The 14,018-nt window shown below is 54.8% G+C and overlaps 6 protein-coding genes across 6 annotated transcripts; 3 read left to right on the top strand and 3 right to left on the bottom strand.

Moving 5' to 3' along the window:
- Positions 1–955: 955 nt before the first annotated feature.
- ISF_01079 (Phospholipase C/P1 nuclease, core) lies at positions 956–2,025 on the top strand (the record flags this gene model as incomplete). Its single annotated transcript, XM_018844686.1, has 2 exons — positions 956–1,086; positions 1,152–2,025. The coding sequence occupies 2 exons, from the start codon at positions 956–958 to the stop codon at positions 2,023–2,025; spliced, it is 1,005 nt and encodes a 334-aa protein (XP_018709136.1).
- Positions 2,026–2,219: 194 nt separating this feature from the next.
- Positions 2,220–3,008, bottom strand: ISF_01078 (BTB/POZ fold domain containing protein; the record flags this gene model as incomplete). The annotated part of the gene is made up of 1 exon (XM_018844685.1): positions 2,220–3,008. The coding sequence occupies one exon, from the start codon at positions 3,006–3,008 to the stop codon at positions 2,220–2,222; it is 789 nt and encodes a 262-aa protein (XP_018709135.1).
- Positions 3,009–3,652: 644 nt separating this feature from the next.
- On the bottom strand, positions 3,653–5,353 carry ISF_01077 (cytochrome P450; the record flags this gene model as incomplete). The annotated part of the gene is made up of 2 exons (XM_018844684.1): positions 3,653–4,077; positions 4,255–5,353. 2 exons carry the CDS (start codon positions 5,351–5,353, stop codon positions 3,653–3,655), a joined length of 1,524 nt encoding a protein of 507 aa, XP_018709134.1.
- Positions 5,354–6,188: 835 nt separating this feature from the next.
- ISF_01076 (methoxy mycolic acid synthase 1) lies at positions 6,189–7,602 on the top strand (the record flags this gene model as incomplete). Its single annotated transcript, XM_018844683.1, has 2 exons — positions 6,189–7,433; positions 7,486–7,602. 2 exons carry the CDS (start codon positions 6,189–6,191, stop codon positions 7,600–7,602), a joined length of 1,362 nt encoding a protein of 453 aa, XP_018709133.1.
- Positions 7,603–8,695: 1,093 nt separating this feature from the next.
- On the bottom strand, positions 8,696–9,735 carry ISF_01075 (hypothetical protein; the record flags this gene model as incomplete). The annotated part of the gene is made up of 3 exons (XM_018844682.1): positions 8,696–8,890; positions 8,985–9,231; positions 9,335–9,735. The coding sequence occupies 3 exons, from the start codon at positions 9,733–9,735 to the stop codon at positions 8,696–8,698; spliced, it is 843 nt and encodes a 280-aa protein (XP_018709132.1).
- A 1,472-nt stretch (positions 9,736–11,207) lies between these two features.
- On the top strand, positions 11,208–12,604 carry ISF_01074 (hypothetical protein; the record flags this gene model as incomplete). Its single annotated transcript, XM_018844681.1, has 2 exons — positions 11,208–12,292; positions 12,364–12,604. 2 exons carry the CDS (start codon positions 11,208–11,210, stop codon positions 12,602–12,604), a joined length of 1,326 nt encoding a protein of 441 aa, XP_018709131.1.
- Between the last annotated feature and the right edge of the window lie 1,414 nt (positions 12,605–14,018).

The raw sequence follows: 14,018 nt of genomic DNA, 5'->3' as shown, positions 1-14,018 counted from the left end.
TGGGAATACTCTCTGATCATTGTAAAGGAGAATGTTGCCGTGGTATTGCAAGGCATATAATCACGATGAAGCTGCTGACCGCAAACCTCCTCCTCGACCAGCACACACATACACGCACTCGCACACCACCACATCTCATCAAGTGCCGAGTTAAGCGGGCCAGCGCTCAGCCTCCAAGATCTTCATCATGCCGTCGGTGGACATTTCCTTTTCCAGAAGGTCCTCAAGATCCGCCAAACGAGATTCGGCAGAGCGCTTCAGTACGCCGTTGTGGAGTTGCTGACGGGCTTCACGGCACACGGTCCTCTTGGCGATGGTGATAGGGTAGGACCCGGACCCGGCTCCGCCCCCGATGGGACCCTCGGACTTGGTAGTTATCAAGAAGCTATCGATGTTCACTGGGCAGCTGCGGACCTTTCGACAAAATTCACTCTCTCGGTCAATGCTTTTGGGTGGTGGGCTATCACGAGGGGACTCAGCTGGATGGTCTGGACGCGGCACAAAGGGCCTCACGGAAGCTCAAGTTGCCGAGGCAAGGCGACTGGCGTCCGGTGCCAAGTGCCAAGCTTCCTCGGGGGTTGGCCGTCCATCTGCAGCAGCTACCCGATGACGGCTGAGTTTAGACGGACTTGACAACCTTGCTAGGCGTGCAGATTGATCCAACTGCATGTTTCAAGCTCATCACACCTGACATGGAAATGAGCTAGGCAAGCATTTTAGCTTCGTCCTATCGAACCACGATTTGCTCAGCCAGCTCGGATCCCTCTCTTTTTATATAAAGAGGGCTTGTCCATCAGGGTGTGTTGTCTCGAGGCTGAACTGCCTTTTGAGACTTGCTGCCAAGACGCCATCTCGAGCTACATCTCGATCTGCAGATCCGATACAGTCTACCTAGGTCGTTCATCCTGACTTGACGAGTGCAACCCATTGCTGTCTCTCCCCTCCCCACACCGCCATGGTCTCTTTCTTCCGAACCGCCGCCGTCGCGGCCACTGCCTTGCAGGGCGCTCAGGCTTGGGGTGTCTTGGGCCATGCCACGGTCGCTTACATTGCCCAGAACTACCTGACCAACGACACTGCCGCCTGGTGAGCTCCGAAGCCGGCCCAAAACAAACCGAACCCCTATCAACTAACCCGCCTCTCTCGAACAGGGCCCAGGGCGTCCTCGGAGACACCTCCGACTCGTACCTCGCCAACATTGCCTCGTGGGCAGACCAGTACCGTGCCACCACGGCCGGCAAGTGGTCCGCGCCGCTGCATTTCATCGACGCCGAGGACAACCCTCCCTCATCTTGCAACGTCGACTACCAGCGCGACTGCGGCAGCAGCGGGTGCTCCATCTCCGCCATCGCCAACTACACGCAACGCGTGTCCGACGGCCGCCTCAGCGTCGCGCACCACGACGAGGCGCTCAAGTTTCTCGTGCACTTCCTCGGCGACGTCACCCAGCCGCTGCACGACGAGGCCTACCAGGTCGGCGGCAACGACATCAAGGTCACCTTTGACGGCTACTCGGACAACCTGCACGCCGACTGGGACACGTACATCCCGCAGAAGAAGCTTGGCGGCGGCAAGCTGACCGACGCGCAGGGTTGGGCCGCCGCGCTGGTGCAGGAGATCGAGACGGGCGCGCTCCAGGGCCAGGCGGCCGGCTGGATCAAGGGCGACAGCGTGGCGGACCCGATTACGTCGGCGACGCGCTGGGCATCCGACGCCAACGCGTACGTGTGCTCGGTGGTGATGCCGCAGGGCGCGGACGCGCTGCAGCAGGGCGACCTCTACCCGGACTACTACAACTCGGTCATCGGCACGGTCGAGCTGCAGATCGCAAAGGGCGGGTACAGGCTTGGCAACTGGCTCAACAGCATCTACAGCAGCAAGATTGCCAAGCGCGACGTCAATGACGCCGAGGCGGTCCTGCCGGATCTGTCGGGACGCGATCTGCTGCCCGCCGCCCGCCCGATGACCCGCGCGAAGCTCGCGAGGGAGGCCATGGGCGAGACGTGCTGCACTCACAACCACTAGGACAGTAGTGCGTCTGTACATAGTTTGATTATGAGTTAAAAGTTGTGAAATTGGATAAATTGTGGCCTTGGGTTCCAGGCAATTATGGTTCCTCCATTTGCAAACATACATGGCTAAGGCATGGTCGTGCTCGACTTTGTAAGCCTGTGCTCAATTGGGTTCCCCTTTCTCAAACTGGAGATCCCTCACCAATGTCAATGCTTTGAGTGACACAGACGACAACGCAGCCTGCTGGTGCCCTCCGCGAAGTAGCAGTCGAAGCGCCCAGCGCATCCCACCGCCCGGCACTTCCTTGCCGTGCTCAGCGCCGACACCGCCTTCCTCTGCTGCACCACCTGCTCCGCCGCCTCCGTATACTTCTTGCCCACCTCCTTGAGCGTCTTCGACCTGTACGCCAGATGCTCCGCCAACGCCTGGTTCGTTGCGTTGCAGGGCCTCAGCAGCGTGAGGCAAAACGGCGTCACGAGTGGCGACGCCTCGAGCGCGCCGACGGCGAGTAGCGCTGCTAGGTTCTCGGATATGGTGCCGGTCAGTGCGTCGACGATCCCGGCGCTGTCGACGATCCCGAGGGCGACCTCGGCGACGGCGGGCAAGCCGGCGATCCAGGGCGCGTCGGGCGAGGCGGCGGCCATGGTTGCGGCGACGCGCACGTTGGCGAGGGCGACGAGCGACGGGACGTCGTAGTCGCCCATGGCGTTCATGCGGGTATGCGCCAGTATGGTCTGCAAGACGGGGTCTTGAAGCCCGGGATGGTTCTCGTGGTGCTCAGACTCAACTTCTTTCTTGCCTGCCGAGGACGGTTCGGCGCCCTGTGCTGGTGTAGAGTCGCCGCTTGCCGCCTTTGCTCCTTTATCTGCTTTCTTGGCCTCATCTGATTTCTTAGCACCCTCTGCTCGTTTGACTTCGATTTCTCCCATGTCGTAATCCTGGGTGTACATGAACTGCCTGAACCGTCGCACCGACTCGGGGGCGAAGGCGTCCATGTTAATCGTGTTGTCCTAGGCTCCCCAAAAGCCGGAGCGCACGGCGGCTTGAATGACAGACAACTGGGGGCAGACAACCGCCCTGTGAACTTTGAACGCTTCTCCGTTGCAGGAGAACGTCAAGTCGCAGTATTCTTCTGAGAGCATCATCTGCGCAACCACAGTGCCTGTGGTGCCCGTGGCCTCTGCCATGTTCTCGGCCTTGGTTCGTTAAGGATGGGGATGATTCCGGACGGACTTGAAGATGAATAAAGAGAAAGACTTACAGCTTTACATGACTAGAAAAGAAGAAGAAGAAAAGAGAGGTGCAAACGGCTCCGTTTTGTTGTCAGCTGCAGGTGGCCAGTTTCTCTGTGTCCGTGTGCACACATCTTGTTGCCGCCCAGCGAGCCTGTCAGGCTGTTGTGTTTTTTTTTTCTTTCAAAAAAGAAGAAATACTTCTTATTCCTATTAATATTATCATCACTGCATTTTCCAAGCGTTGTTCTCTACCTAACAGCTGGGGTCAAACAACGTTGACGCTAGCGGAGGCAACTGTTGGAAGTCGGCGCTGCCAGATTGGCTGCCAATTTAGCTCAGAGTACACAGGATTTCCATCATCTAACATCTACACATCATTCATAATACATTGTACCATTTACCCATTATGACATTTCCACCCACGTTCCATTCCCACTGTAGAATGACACGGCCTCGGCCTCGCGAAACGGACGCTCGTCCCGGCTCTCCAGCGTCTCAAACGCCTGCAGCAGCCGCACCAGCACGTACGCAATCTCCGTCTGCGCCATTTGCTGACCGATGCATGCCCGCGGGCCGGACCCAAACGGCATGAAATACGGCGCCGACGACGCCGAATGCGTGCCGTCCGCCCACCGCTCCGGGCGAAACGCGGCCCAGTCCTCGCCGTAGTGCATCGGGTCGCGGTTCAGCGCGTACACGCTCCAGACCACCGACGTGCCCGCACGCACGGCCACGGAGGAGCGCCCGTCTGGGCCTCCGCCACGGGGCAGCGTGGTGTCGACGGCGGCTTGTCGTGAGTGCGACGCGACGGGCGTGTAGAGACGGAGTCCTGATGCGTGTGTCAGTCAGTCAAACAAACGTTAGACTGGGGCGCGCGCGTTGAACAAAGGGAAGGACAAGGGGGCATGACGACATCGCTGAGCTGGGGGACGGAGGCTGGGGCCATTTGAGCGGAGGTCGCAGGGGGCACAGAGAAGAAGAGAGAGGGGAAGGGGAGAGGGCGCACCTTCGTATAAGACACAGCGAAGATACGACATGGCGGAGATGTCTTGCTTCGTGGGCGGGGTGCCCCGGAGTGGCGCAATCTCGTCCCGCAACTTCTGCTGAACGTCAGGCCGGCCGGCAATGACGTGTACGAGGTTGGCAAGCAGCGACGTTGTCGTGTCGAAGCTGGCGAAGAAGATGTTTTGCAGCTCCGCCTGCATGTCGTCGACCGAGAGGCCCTCCTGTTCCAGCATGCGGAAGAGTGATGTGCTGCTCTTGCGAGACCCGACGTCATCGCGGTGTGCATATCGTTGCTTCTTTCGGAGAAGGTCCAGACGCCGCTTGAAGAAGGCCTTCATGCCGCCGACCACGGCGAGCAGCTTCCGGTACGAGAAGGCGAGCTTGAACCAGGCCAGCCCGCCGACGGCGATGAAGAGCCCGCAGGCCGGCTCAAATGCCTTGACCATGGCCAGGAAGTCGCTACCGTCCGCCTTGTCCCCCGCGCCGGACAAGCTCTTCACGGAGCCGTCAAAGAGGAACTCGGTCACGACGTCGAGGGAGAACCGCGTCGCCAGATCCAAAAAGTCAAGCGTCTTACCCTGCTGCGCCCGCGCTGCCGCAATCATGTTCTTCACGTGAGGCTCGACGAGGGCCAGCTCGTCCAGTGTCGTCTTGGCAAAGACGGGTTTGAGTAGCGCGCGGGAGCGCCGCCACGCCGCGCCCTCGTTCATCAGTACGCCGTGGCCGATGTGCTTGGACGCCTCGTCAACCCACGCCGACTTTTGGAAGCGCGCAAACTGGATCGTCGTCACATCCCGGATATTTTCGGGATCGACGGTGTATATGCACTCGGCGCCAAAGAGCTCGCGCGCCTTGAACGTCGCACCGCAGCGTGCATGTCGCAAACGCATGCCCTCAGCAAGACGACCGCGGGTATAGTCTCGCCACATGGCTAGAGATAGATCCAGTCCCCAAAAGGGGTCTATGTGAGGGTACACGGATAACCCATCGTTAGCGAAGCCGGGCTTGCATTTTGCCTTTCGACTGTAAAAATTGACGGCGGCGCGGAAGGTGTAATACACCAAGGCGCTGGCCACGAAGACGAGAGCCACAACAGCCATGATTCCTGTTCCCGGAGAGTTTTGGGGGAGCTGGGGACCGGCCCATAGACCCTTCCCTCTTGGTCGTGTACGCTTCTTCTTATATCAGCCCATGCGCCATTTCTTCTCCAGCCCATCATGCGCCTTATCTCCTCTTGCCCCTCCCCCTCACATAATGGGCTCACAATCAGAGGAGAGCGACGAAGCCACGGCTAGCTTCTCACACCATGGCGCAGCATAGTCTGACGTTGCTGACGGCAAACGCCTCTATCCCGTGTTACCCAAACAGGACATAACGGCTTCCTTCTAACGTCTTTTTACCCGTTCTGGTGCCCCCCTCATCCTCGAGGGCCATGCAGTGTAGCTTGACCTGTCGTCCACAACCTGAGACATGCATGCGCTGGCAGTCATAAATCACTTTACCCCTCCGATACCATATCGGAATCTAGCGGCGGGAATCATATAGTTAGTCGGGTTGCTCTGTTTGGGGGGCAGGCTGTCTCGTACCCCACGCACGGCTGCATGTTCGAGATGTGTTGTGCGAGGGAGGCTTGCTGGCAACTCGAACAAAACTCGAACTCGCACGCTACGGAGAGATTTTCATTCTTCTGGCCAGACATGCATCACCACAAGACACGGCGACTAGCAGGTGATGCAAGCCAAGTCCTGCTGTCGTGTCTGTGGATTCAACCCGCACACGGAATCACAGGTTCGGCGCTTGCTGTGGCCACGCAGAGAGGTTAAAAGGACGTTGAGGGGCCATGAGTCACAGCCACACCAGTCTATCTTGTTCCAGCAGCCAGCTCAGCTTTCGGATCTTCTTCTTCCTTCATCTCTCGGCATTGCTCAACTTGCCATGGCTCTGATTTCGTCACTAGCGACCCGCTTCCGTGGTTGGAGCCTGACCATCCGATCGCTCCTCCACAGGGCCGCTCGAAGCCTTGTTCTGGGCAGACTCGCAACCTTTTCTTCGGGCCTGCTGTGCATACAAGACCCGTATGGCTCTGAAATCGCCGTCGTTGGTAACGCAAAGGCACACCATTTCCAGGCCCCTGCGATCCTGGTCGTCCACGATGACGTCTTCTGGATGCGGGCGCTCTTATTTGGCGATATTGGCTTTTCCCAGAGCTACATGCTACGGGAGATTTCCACGCCGAATCTCACCGCCGTCTTCGAGTTCTTCGTGCAGAATGCCTCGAAGAAGAGCATCCTCGCCAGCTGGCGCGTGGTCGGCCTCTTCAGCGCCATGACGCGCGCCATCTTCAGGCGCGCCAACGACATATCCGCGGCCAAGCTCAACGCCGTCGCGCACTACTCGTTGGGCAACGACATGTTCTCGGCCTTTTTGAGCCCCGACATGACGTACTCGGCCGCGCTGTGGCTACCGACCACAGATCCCCGCTCGCAGGGCGAGACGCTGGAGGAGGCGCAGATGCGGAAGCTTCAGTACGCCATCTCGTCGGCGCGCATCAAGTCGACGGACCACGTTTTGGAGGTCGGCAGCGGCTGGGGCAGCTTTGCCATTCTCGCCGCCAAGATGACAGGATGTCGAGTGACGACCGTGACTCTGAGTCTGGCGCAGAAGCGGCTGGTCGAGAGTAGGGTCGCCGAAGCCAAGCTCTCCGAGCACGTTCAAGTGTTTCTCGGGGATTATCGCGAGGTCGGATCTCTCAATACCACCTTTGACAAGATTGTCAGCATAGAAATGATCGAGCATGTGGGCCACGAGTTCCTAGACACGTACTTTGCATGCATGGACCGCTACCTGAAGAATGATGGCGTAGGATACTTCCAGTGCATCACGATTCCCGAGGCGCGGTACGATGCGTACGTCAAGGGCGAGGACTTTATACAGAAGTACATCTTTCCCGGTGGTCATCTGCCGACGGTCAGCGGCCTGGTCCATAGCATCAACGTGGGATCCGAGGGAAAGATTGTGGTCGAGGAGATACTGTCCTTTGGGGGGCACTACATCAAAACTCTGCAGTGCTGGAGGGACAATTTCCTCACCAACTTTAACGAGATGATTGCTCCGGCGTTGCGGAAAGAGCACCCGCACATGACGGACGCAGATTTGGATATTTTCAAGCGCAAGTGGAATGTAAGATGCCACGAATATTGTTTGGTCGGATTGAAGCTAATGTCGTTGCCAGTATTACTTTTGCTACTGCGAGGCGGGTTTCAGGACCAAGACCATTGGCGATGTCGGCATCACAGTCGGCAGGGAGGGTGCAGTTGAGCTATTAGAGAGAATTCCATTTAATAGGTGAAGAATAGGAGTTGGTTCGAAATAATGCATCTGAAATTCCTTGGTTTGCCTCTCCGCCACATTGCTTAGGGTGTCGTAGCTGCCAGCTGGCACCGCCGACAGCAAACGCGGACAGCAAACGCAGACAGCAAACGCGAACAGTAAAAAGAAAACGGCAAAAATCAAGGACAGAACCAGGAATTGAATTCAACCCATGACAGCCCAAGGGGTGCGGCCAGCTTCTTTCTCACCAGACGCCTGTTTGTAGTGCAAGTTGCACTACACTTCTCTCGAAGATCATCAACCTTTGCCTAATAAGCATAGAAAATAATTCATTGGAATTCTTCAAACACCTCAAACCTAGCAATAACTGGTAAAGCGTGGGAGTCGAAGACTCGCTTTCCTGCGGTTGCTGGTGGAACGTGTCGCCGGGACGCAAGTCGTGGACCTGTCGCTTGGGCGACCGTTTATGCCGTTGTGCCATTCTGCCCCTGATAAGTTAGCAAACGCACAAGCGTATCTTGTTTATTTATACCTTTGGCACTTCTCTAGTACACATGTCATACCTTTGTCATCAGTAAACAGCCATGCGCACACCTTTTCCTCCCTCCATCCGTGCTTGTGCAGGCACAACGCCAGGCCTCGTCTTGAGCTCTGTCAGGTTCAGTAATTCGCACAATACATCGTCATTTCTTTATACCAGTTTAATAGATTTGCAGTGCTCTAGAAAGATTGTAGCTTCCAAGCCAACTGCTGCCAATGACCAGCCAACTCTGGCGCCACCAAGTCCGCCGGCCCAGCGACATCGCCATTCATCTACGACTCTATCTTGTGCCGGAAGCACCTATCGGTATACACATCTTCGGCAATTGAAGTCTAGTTTCAGACAATATCTAGGATATTGGCATAGCCGCAGTCACCACGCATACGCGGGCCTGCTGTGACAGTTACGGAGGGAACTAGGAGCAAGTTCATCGTGCTTGCTAGCGGGCAGCTCTGCAGCGGAGAACTTCTCTGCCAAGAATCTCGGACATCTTCTTTCCAGGGATAATTTAAAAATAATAACGCACACGTCGGATTGCCAAATCGTTTGCCAGCAAGTCTGTCTGGCAGAACTAGCTCCAGCTCGCCGGTGGTGCCATCGTGCCTGCAAACCATCCCAATAGGGTGTACCAATTCTCCGAATTTTTCTCGAAGCCGCTTTCGAAATCCAGAGCATCCGACAGGCTCACATCGAATGTCTTGCGTGCCAAGTTTATCTTGCCCTGCGCGAGGCGCACCTTTCGGTCGCTGCTGGTGACGACGGTAATCTAGAATTCCAAGAGCATCAGCAGGGTTCCACGGTGACTTGACCTCCTTTCTCTGCACCGTATTTTCCCACAATTCGGGGCGGTATTGACTTACAACATACTCGTCGCAGTTGACGTATTTCGAATCGACATCGTACCTGGTGGCGAGGACGATCAGGGCGTTGAGCTCACTCTTGAGCAGCCTGCCCTCAATGAAGGGAGTCGCGTCAAGCTGAGAGGCCACAATGCAGGGTCTGCTGCTATCCAATACTCCTGGCTCGCTGTAGGGCTCGCAAACAGCCTGGTGCTGGTAGCAGAGTCTCCTTTTCTCGTCAAATCCCTGCAAATAAACCGCGTCGTCGCTTGAGTCGAAGTCATATTAGCCGGATGAACAATCGCAGCAGTTACAGTGCATCCATGAAAAACATATAATTATTCCAAATATGGTCGTCTAGGTGTACTCACGGACAGAGCCGCCACTTGTTCTCTTTAATATGCCCGCACACTCTCGCATAGCCCCCAAGAGCGTCGTGCACGCGCAGCGCTTGGTAAAATCTTGCGTCAGGGTCTTCTCTGTCTCTTTGCTCCCACTCCTCGTTTCCACGAGGGAACAGATCGTCGTCAAATTCCCATGGTTTCGCTTGGTTGGACGCCACAATCTGCTCGATCGTTGCGCTGGGCATGGGCGCCAGCCTGGCCGTGCCCTCTTTATGCTCGATGTCGCCAGTCTTCAGGTCTAGATGCTTCAGGGTGATGCCGAACTTGTCCAGGTGGCTTTGGGAAACATAATGATCCTTGGTTTGTAAGACGGCAACTACTGCCGCCTTGAACAAATCATCACGGACAGCCTGCGCTTGGGAGCCCATCTTTCAACAGTCGCGCAGGGTGAGGTAATGTGAAAACAGTAAGGTAAATGTAGCAAGTTTGATAGTTCTGATGAATTCAATAATTTTTCAAGATGGATTAGCTTCACTAGTCTGTTTATATGACTCGAGAGGATGCTCGATCAACAAAGCGGAAGGAGTGATTCGCGCTGGGTCCCCATCGCCTCACGAGTCGCACAGGTTCAAGTAACACAGGTCGACAAAACCCCACCATGAACATTACTTATCGCTCGGTTAGTAATTAGGCAACAAAGCCAACGGGTGAAGTTTGTCCCACGTGTAATGGTGTTAAACGTTGGTTTCGCGTTGCTCGAGTGATGGCTTCGTGCAGTCGGATAGACGACTCGGCCCGTCCACGTTGCAATTCGCACTTGCAGAACCTTCAAGTCAGGTTCGTATCATGCCACGGACCCTTCCCGGCGATTCGCTTATTACGGGATCCTTCAGGTCCTGAGAAATAACTTGTTTGTCAGGCCTACGCGCTTGTGTTTCGCCCTCATCGGCTATCTCGTAGTGTATGCTCGTTCAAGCCTATCGGCGATATTTTAGCCAGCTCAATTGATTACGAATCCAATATCACATACAATTGTAATACAACAACGGCAGGTTCAAGGTAATGCAGTCTTGTTTTGCATACCATTATCTTCTTGACCTCGATTTCTCACAACCAATCCATCACATCGGAGTAAATCTCTACGCGCTTGTGTTTCATTTCACTGCGCGTACCTCCCAAAACTCCTCGTTTCCAACCGCGTCATTTGTAGCATCTACACTTCCCATTCCGAGGCTCCGCAAATCGTCTATTTAATATCTCATATGAGCAAATTATACCGACGGCAAGTTCCAAGTGGCCTCGCAATCGTACACCGAAGTATTTACCGGTCATTCCAGAAAGAAAAAGAAAAGAAGGGAAAGGAAGAAGGAAGAAGGAAGAAGGAGGAAGGAAGGAAAGAAAGAAATAACAAAAAAAGAGCAGTGAAAGAGATACTACAGTAAGCGATACGCGCCCCGTCCCTTCAGCCTGCCAAATCCATTCACAAAGATGCCGATTTCGCAAGGGAGATTGCAGTGGCATATTGGGTGCTACACCGCCCCCGGATGCCGATATTTTGTTGCTCTACTCCCCTCAATGATCACAAAATCCTGGCGGCAAAGAGTAACATATACACTCTGTCCAGATCGAAGGGCTCTTGCGAGTTGACCTCCCGTCAAAACCTCGCGTCGACGATCACGGCAGCCATGTGCTCATCGGCCCGTGTGATCGTATTTCCTCCAGCTTCGCTGCACCTCTGGACGGCGCTTACATTATCTGAAGGAATTGACTTAGAACGTGAGTTGGTAACTTTAAATATCCTGCTTGGTAGTATCGTTGGCAACTTCCTCTTGCGCTATCAACATTATTATCTATCCCTTCTTGTTCAATTATCGACTTCCCTTACATTTCTTCCTCCAAAATGTCTGAAGACTCAGATTCCGATAACGATTCAAACCCGGTTGAGGTTGAAATTAAGGCACCTTTTCCAATGGATCTCGATGCATGGAAGCAGTACATGTCGCAGCAGGACCACAAGAACTATTCCCTTACAAATATTAATCCAAAGTCCGCCTCGGAATCCACAGTTGAGCAGTTCTATACACTCAAGGTCCTTTGGATGCGGCTTTATAGCCGCAACCGACTGAGACGAGACCTGCGCATTGATGAAGATTCCCTGAGTAAGGCTGAAGCTTTCCTGGAAGATTCTTCCAGTTGGGGGGGCTATAAGGCGGCATGCGGCAACGAAACATTGATGTCCGACGGTTTATTTGGTTTAGTGCAGCTGTATCATCGACGGTGTGCGGATGGGCAGGCCGACATTCCATACCGTCAGCATCTAAAGTTTCCATGGGAGAGACGTCCTGCCGGTGGCGAGGAAGGCGCCGGCGGACCTCCCAGTCTGCCGACAGAATCATCCTCCATATCCACACTTTCAGAAGTCACGGTTGATGCGACTGCAGCGAGGTGGCAAGTTGAGGATGAGGAGATTGTCAACGTCGCCTTCGTTCTCTTCCTGAACGCCTTGGTGCGAGCGACTCCGGAGGAGGACGTCACGGGCGACTGGTGGCCGTGTCGCTCTAGCTTTTGCATCCCGAACAGCGCAAGCAAGGCGCACAAGGCGTACAAGGCTTTGGTTGACGGCATGTTCCGGGTCGATGGGGCCTCTCCGGAGCAGATCATGGAACAGGCGAGGTTCAGGGAGGAATTTCAGAGACTTCGTGCGAGGGCCGGGCTGCCTGCAGAGGCCACTGCTAAGGAGAGGGCTGCTGGCAGCGCGAAGTCGCAACGAAATGCCGCACCACGGGGGGGCTACAAGCACAAAGCGGCTATTCCCAACACCAAAACCATCACCGCAATCATAGAGGTGAAGCCTATGGCCCGCGCTCATTACCATCACAGTTGGCGTGAGCAGATTCTCGTGCAGGAAGCGGCGCAGATGGCGGCGTGGATTGGCGTCATCCCGGCGCTCCTCGGCCAAAAGCCCGACAAAAACGGAAAGTTTCGGTACGTTGCGGGTGAACTGGCCTGCCGGTCATCAATAATGTCTAATCTCATACTAACCTCTGCCACAAAAGTCGTCTTCTGTTCTCGCAGGATCAGCGCGAGGTCTTCGTCACGATTGCAACGTACACGAAGGAGTACATTCACTACATCATGAACTCGATCGACAAGCCAGCATATCAAGAGGCACTTCTTGGGCCGGAATGCTTTCTTCACATGCAGCCGTACGGTCCATTCCGCGTTGACAATGTCGAACACATGGCAATGCTGGCGCCGCTCCTGGTAGCGCTTTCGTATCAGAACTTTGTTATCTAGATTCTGGCTTGTCACGGTTGCTTTTATATAGACTAGATAGACTATAGATTGCTATGTAGATTTGCTTTATTCATTCTGTCCTCTCTATCCTGTCTGTCCTGTCTATCGTCTCTATCGCCGCTATCGTCTTTATTCTCTTTTTAATATTGTAAAATTTTTATGATGTTTATCTTTCAACTTAGATTTCAGTGTAATTGAGAATATAGTAAATTACCAGTTCAACAGTGGCCAATCCAAGTGCCGTCGGTCGTCAATCCGCAATGCATCGACCTATCGCCGCCTGTAGGCGTACGACGTGCCGACCACGGACCTAGGACACAGAACTATCACCTTACATGGAAGGGATTCAGCGTCAGGACCGCCCTCATGACCCTGGGCTCACTCTCTCTCTCGCGAGACAGACGGCCCCTCACCATAATAATAAGTGGCGAGGGGCCCCAGAATCGGAATCACAATTACTTAACCACGGATAGTTAGTGGATGGTGGGGGAGGGGCAAAGTGATCAGGTGGGCGTCTCTTTTGGTCGTTTGGTGGTGGGGTTGCGATTATGCTCGTCCGACCGCTGACTGGGTCGGGAGGACTGAGACTTGCAAACTCAAGTCATGAAGAAGGGCTTGGCTGTCACAGCCGACCGTGACTGGGACACAGGCAGATGCAAAAAAAACTTCGAGGGGAAGAAGAGGGGTGGGAGGAAGGGAGGGGCTGAAGGATGGATGACTGACTGACACAGGTCGGAGGATGGCCATCCGTCCTCATGGCAAAAAGGAATACTGCGATAAGAGGTCACTGGTCGAGTCTTGCTGGTGCAGGGGCGAATATTGACAGGATGCGCCTACAGACTATGCATCCGTCCTCCGGTGTGAGACGAGAAGCATGCACAAGGCACAGGACAGGCTGCAACATTCCAACACTTTGCAGTGTACGGAAGGGCCAACTTTCCTTTGGAGGAAGGCCATCGAACGCGCGCCGATCGTGCGGTTTCTCATGCCAGGGCCGACCTCTCGTTCCATTCCTCATTAATTAGTCCATAAGCCTCTCTTCAGCTTACTGATACGATTACCCCCATGGACCGAAATTGAAACTAAAAAAGTCCCCAACCCCCCACGAGACTAATCTGTAGTCGCTCCGTTGATGATGACGGCATCCTGCAGGCCCAATGGCTGGCGCCAAAACGCAAACGGGCGTGATTGGCAACAGCAGGGAAGGAACTTCGGCAAACCGTGACAAAAGGGAGAGACAAAAAAAAACACAATGTGCCAGGTGGACGTGGGAAAATGTGATGTGTAACAAAAACAAAAAAAGGCTCGTGAATTGCACCCAAACAAGTTGTATCAGGCAGAGGAGGTGGGCGAGGATTTGCCCTGCAGCTGAAAAAAAAAGAAGGGTCTTGCAGTGGCTCTTCTGGTGGGCTTG

The sequence above is a fragment of the Cordyceps fumosorosea genome (assembly GCF_001636725.1).
Source record: "Cordyceps fumosorosea ARSEF 2679 chromosome Unknown scaffold_1, whole genome shotgun sequence".
NCBI classification, from domain to species: domain Eukaryota; kingdom Fungi; phylum Ascomycota; class Sordariomycetes; order Hypocreales; family Cordycipitaceae; genus Cordyceps; species Cordyceps fumosorosea.
Note: the sequence above shows the minus strand (reverse complement) of the source record. Positions and strands in the feature narration are given on the sequence as shown.